The sequence below is a fragment of the Alternaria arborescens genome (genome assembly GCF_004154835.1).
Source record: "Alternaria arborescens strain FERA 675 chromosome Unknown contig_140, whole genome shotgun sequence".
NCBI lineage: Eukaryota > Fungi > Ascomycota > Dothideomycetes > Pleosporales > Pleosporaceae > Alternaria > Alternaria arborescens.
The window spans coordinates 1-6,124 of NW_021167995.1; the positions used below are offsets into that span (position 1 = coordinate 1).

At 49.3% G+C, this 6,124-nt stretch overlaps 1 protein-coding gene across 1 annotated transcript; it reads left to right on the forward strand.

Moving 5' to 3' along the window:
• Positions 1–1,101: 1,101 nt before the first annotated feature.
• Positions 1,102–5,817, forward strand: AA0111_g12867 (hypothetical protein; the record flags this gene model as incomplete). The annotated part of the gene is made up of 1 exon (XM_028646900.1): positions 1,102–5,817. The coding sequence occupies one exon, from the start codon at positions 1,102–1,104 to the stop codon at positions 5,815–5,817; it is 4,716 nt and encodes a 1,571-aa protein (XP_028499527.1).
• Positions 5,818–6,124: the final 307 nt, after the last annotated feature.

The following is a 6,124-nucleotide window of genomic DNA, read 5'->3' on the forward strand; positions in this document are numbered from 1 at the left end:
CAATCTAAAATGATCCTCACTTAGTTTTAATCGATGGGATGATTTGGGGGCACGGAGTTATGTTTAGTTTGACTCGTATTTGTATCGGACAGGTATGGAGGTGTAAGCTTAGAACAAAATTGATATATAACGTACTACACGGGCGAGTCGGCCACGTTGCCAAGACCCCACCAAAACCACGACTATACACGACTGTACAGCACCGTTAAGAACAGTAATTAATATTCGTAGTAGACTAAATTATTCAGAAACTTCTACTACATCTTGCTTGCATGTGCGCGAGTTGTGTCCTGCCTCGCCGCAGCGTCTACAGCGTCTTTGCGACGGTTCGCCTACTTTAACGCTTAACCTCTTCTTTGCCTTCTCCCTATTGCTGCGCGCCTTGAACTCCTTTAGAGTTGTTAAGCGCACTCCCTTAGCGACTTTAAGAGTGCCTTCCTTCTTTATTCGCTTTCTCTTATGCGACTTACGTCGCGTAGCGGCCTTATTAGCCGCTCGAAGCTTAGCGATCTCCTTCTACGTGTGATGGGCTGGAGACCAGTTGGTGAATCCTCGATGATATCTCGGTCACGTGCGCGAGGCGCACTGTCCACAGAATCCGGGTGCCCCCTGAGCACCCGGATTCTGTGCAAGCGAGCCTGGCCGAAGGTTATCCCGAGCCGCCGCCCCCTGAACGACCTTCAGAACCCTAGCTACCTGTAGTTCTTCTCTATCGAATACAACTCTAGTATACCTGTGCGATAGCTCCCTGAGCGTAGCCCCTTACAGCAGCTATCGTAAGATGTGATTTAACAAATATTATAGTAGAAAGTAGGCAGTATTCAATAAGCGAAAATTGGGTTCAAAGTCTAATCGAGGTACTAGAGAATTTCTTGAAGGCATGTGTTATTATTTGTCAGCATCTACGCCTACCTAGGGTAGTGCGTTTCATCACTGATTATGTAACATGAGGACATATATTCGCTCACTTCGATAGACTCATCAATCAACCAACTACTTCCTTAATCTCCTTCTCATATGTTGACAGTTATGAGCCCGGAAGCCCTTTTTACGCTAAGTTGAGTTCACCTATACATACCTGGGAGATATTTGATAGCTACAATGGATACAGAAGGAGACCTTTTGATCACGAAGGCCACAGTCATCCTCGAGAGACCAGGCGACTGGCAGAGGTGGCTATTTTTGAGGAAGGATAGTGCTGAGAGGAACGACCTCTGGCAGTACGTAGATCCTTCGCTCAAGGCAGAGCAAGTGAAAAGGATAGAGCAGGAGAAACCTCAAGAGAAGGAAGTTGAGGAGTTCTATACAGGAGCCCCTCGAGCAGAGGACCAGGAGACTACAATCCTTGATCTCTCTGAGAAGGACGTCTCACGCTATGAGCTCTGGCTCAAAGTCTATATTAGAAGAGAGGCTCAGTGGAGCAAGAAAGAGAAGGCGCTGAGGGAATTCAATCACGAGATCTCTCGTACAATTGCTTCTCGGCATATCCACCTTATCTCAGACTGCTCAACGCCGTACGATCGTTTAAGAGCTCTTAAGAAGCACCTCTGTCCCAGCACCTCAGAGCGGAACTATCAGCTAAGAGCCCATTATCAGGGGCTGCTTACTGTGCCAAAGAGGAGCAACCTGGATAGCTGGTTTGAGGACTGGCTGGATACAACCCGGCTGATGAAGGAGGCAGCTCTACCTGAGATTGCAGGGAGCAGAGCTCAGGAAGACTTTATCCGAGCTATCAGAGGCCTTGATGAGAGCTGGGCTACTCACCAGCTGACAGAGCTCATACGAAAGGATCAAGATGAAACAGAGTTCACAGGGATATCAGACCTAGTAGCTGAGTATCGGTCCTACTATCGGCGCATTCGGCCTATAGCCTCAAGCCTTGGCAGCTTTGCTACTCTCGGCGTCGCAGAACAGTCTCAGCGCAAGCATCAGAGCAAGAGTGCTCAAGGACTAGCTCAAACACAAGGCTCATCAGAACAGGGCAAGCAAGTTCCAATCTGCGTATGTGGAGAACAACAAAAGTTTCAAGACTGCCCGTATATCAATCCCGCCCGCAGGGATCCTAGCTGGCAGCCTAATCAGCAGATTGTTAAGAAATTTGAAGATCTAAGAGCTGAGCAATCGTCAAAGGCCTCAATACTGCGGCGAGTTGAGGAGAAGCTGAGAAAAGGACGCTCACAGTCCACTAGCCAGAGATCGGGAGGTCTACACGATGATGGAGCGCCTCAGTCGCAGAACAGCTCAGCCTCATATGCAGTACTGCAGACTGCAATCACTTCAATACCCAAGGATCATCCGCCTCTCATCAATCGATGGATACTTGATCCAGGTTCGAACGCTCATGTAGCAAACTCTCGATCGTTCGGATGGAGAACGACAGCTCAGGCTCAACAAGGAGAGTGTGTGTATGCAGGAGGACAGCTGCTGCAGATTGAAGAGTGGGGTGAGGTAGAGCTCCAGGTGGACACGCCATCAGGAAGACAGCCGTTCAAGCTCACCTACGTCGCCTACATTCCAGGTTTCTTCACAAATGTCGTTGGCCTGTCACGCTGCAGGAGCCTCAACATACACTTCAACTCTGGAAAGAATTGTCTCTACCAGCGTGTTCCCTCTAATCCTGTGTGCTACCTTGAGTATAAGGACGGTCACTGGTTGATCGATGTGGATGAGAAGGCACGTCCACCTCCTAGAGCTCTGCAGGCAGCAGCAGTGTCAGGATATCGATCCAAACCTTCGCATACGGAGAGAAAGCCTCTGGAATTGAGCAGCGAGCGTGCTCATAGGCTCCTCGGCCATGCGAGCTATGAGGCAATCTCTCATCTCTCTCACAGTGTTGAGGGGGTGAGAATAGCTCAAGAAGATCAGCAGTCAACGTCGTGGAAGGATTGTGATGTTTGCATCAAGGCAAAGCTTCACAAGCTCATTAGCAGGCGTGTGCCTCAGGATATAGCTATGCGGCCGTTCTATCGCATTGGGATGGACCTGATCCAGCTCCAAGAGCGAGGAGAGCAGTGCTACAACAGAGATCAGTGGCTGCTTCATGCAGTAGATCAGAGCACAAAATGGCATGAAGGCACCTGCCTCACAGATAAATCAGGACCTACGCTCAAGCAAGCAGTCCAGCGTCTGCTCTCTAAGATTCAACGACAGTTCAAACAGGTCGTGGTAGCGATCAAGCTCGACAGCGAGCGAGGATACTCAGTCCTGTACGAGCTACTTAGGGACCTCGGGATTGCTATTGAACCTCGAGCTCCGTATACTGAGGAGCAGAATGGAATGACAGAGCGAGCAGGAGCAACAATCATTGCACGAGCGCGAGCAATCAGACTTGAAGCAAGCTTGCCAAAGGAGCTATCAAACGAGTGTGTGATGACAGCGATATACTTGCTGAACAGGACTCCTGTCAAGGCTCTCACATGGGGGACTCCCTTTGAGGCAGTACATGGAGTGAAGCCATCTCTAGCTCATCTTAATGAGATAGGAGCCAGAGCGTATACACTCAACCACGCGCTCAAGCAAGGAGATAAACTCGAATCAAGAGCTCTTATAGGACAGCTCGTTGGCTACGACTCAACCAATATCTACAGGATCTGGATACCTACACTCAGCAGGGTGATTAGGACGAGAGACGTCGTGTTCATGCCTCTAGAGCAAGTAGGGAAGAACGACTATCCCAAGGAGAGAACGCTCAGGCAGCTTGTCGCTGTACTAGATATCGAGGACCCACCTACCGCAGACGAGGAGATTGATCAAGCTCTCCATCTATCGACTCGGTTGACGCAGGAGATCCAGGAGTCCGAGGAAGCTGAGACTCAATCATCTAATGAGCTCCAGCATCAGGAGCAAAGACACAGAGCCTTTGACAAAGGATACCAAAGCTTACCAAGCCCTGAGGAAACTCCAGAACTAGAGGTTCTTGAATCAGAGGAGGTACAAACTGAGAGTCCTATGCCTCGAGGCTGGCAGACAGTAACTCAGGATGAGGAAGCACCTGATCGTGTGAACAATAACGCTCCTAGAAGGGAAGAGATCAGCGGTCAGCTTGATCGCGGAAATATCATCACAGGGAGAAGAACTAGAGGAATGCCAGGAGCATATGTAACCTCGTTCATGAGCTTTATTGTAAACCAGCCAAAGCAGAGGTTGCACCGCGATCACTTGCCTCAGCCACCAAAGCACTGGAAGGACCTCCGGAAGCACCCATTCCATCAGGAGTTCGGCCAGGCGGCAGAACAGGAGCTTGATAGCTGCTTTATCAAAGGCTGCTTTGTTCTAACACCAGCAAGAGAGGAGGACGTGCAGGAGGAGATACTGCCTCTTATGTGGGTTTTCTCCTACAAGTTCGATGAGGACGGGTATCTCTGTAAGCACAAGGCTAGACTAGTAGTAAGAGGTGATCTACAGGACGATTGGGGTGATACATACGCGGCCACTTTGGCTGCTCGAGTATTCAGGTTCCTGATGGGAATCACTGCGGCCTTTGGCCTCAACGCCTACCAGTACGACGTACGGAACGCCTTTCTCAACGCGCCTCTTGATCGGAAGCTATATGCGCGTACACCTGAGGGCTTCACACAAGATCTCGGTAAGCTCCTTGAGCTCAAGCGAGCCCTCTATGGCCTCAAGGATGCTCCTCTCCTGTGGTACAACCATCTCAAGGAGACGCTCAAGAAACTTGGCCTCAAGCCTGTTGAGGGGGTGCAATGCCTCTTTACAAACGCTAGACTACTTGTGTTTTTCTACGTTGACGATATCGTCGTCCTTGTACACCCATCTTATCTCTCATACTACACTCAGTTTGAGCAGGAACTCAAGAAGGAGTATGAGATCAGATGTCTAGGAGAGCTGCGCTGGTTCCTTGGAATTCGTGTTTTAAGGGATAAGCCTAAGAAGAGAATCTATCTGATCCAGGATTCTTTTATTGACAAGGTCACCTCGAAATTCGAGATCAAGCCTAGTAATCGGGGGACAGGAGCTCCTCTGGCTGAGGACTATCTCGAGGCAAGCAACGAGCCTCAGAACGATCACCGAACAAGGATGTACCAGCAGCTCGTAGGCTCGCTTGCCTATATATCAACCTTCACTCGCCCTGATGTAGCACGCGCCCATTCAGTACTCGCGAGGCATCTCCAGAACCCTGGCCAGAAGCACATTGGCGCAGCGTATCAGGTATGGCGATACCTACTCAGGACGAAGTACCTTGCCATTAGTGCCTCAGGAGATAATCTACAGAACAGCTATTATCTCACCAAGCCTGAGGAGGCAGGAGATGAGCTGATATTTTATGGTGCATCAGATGCAGCGTTTGCCGACGACCCAGAGAGGAAAAGCTCTCAAGGCTATTTGTTCAGCCTGTACGGGCTACCAATCGATTGGAAGGCTACCGTACAGAGGTCGGTGACCAAGTCGACGACTGAGGCTGAGCTACTTGCCCTCTCACTAGCAGGCAGCGAGCTAATCTGGTGGAAAAGACTGTTCAAGCAAGTCAACTTTGAGCTTGGTATTCGACCTACTCTCTTCTGCGATAACCAGCAAACAGTTAGGATCATCAACAAGGCAGAAAACCGGCTTAATACAAAGATGAGGCACGTAGATACTCATCAGATGTGGCTGCGTCAGGAGGCAGAGGCAGGTCATCTTCAAGTAAACTGGATGGCTACGAATCAGATGCCAGCTGATGGCCTTACTAAGTTACTCAGTAGCCAGAAGCACTCTACTTTTGTAGAGCAGCTAGGCCTTATTAATATCAGCGAGCTACTTCAAGGACGCTCAGGGGGTGAAGAGAACTCTCACTCTCTGTATCAGCATCAGCTATAGTCCAGCTTTGTTTGATTCACTGCAGCTAAGGGGGTGTGTCAGCATCTACGCCTACCTAGGGTAGTGCGTTTTATCACTGATTATGTAACATGAGGACATATATTCGCTCACTTCGATAGACTCATCAATCAACCAACTACTTCCTCAATCTCCTTCTCATATGTTGACATTATAGTATAGTGTTAGTGCAGGAGGAAATAGGCCGCCTTCAAGACGCTGTTAACACGCTTACAAAGCGCAAGACTTGCAAAAGGCGGTACGTACGCGCAGAGGAGACTCTAACAATTAGTAAGGTATCTAACTTAAT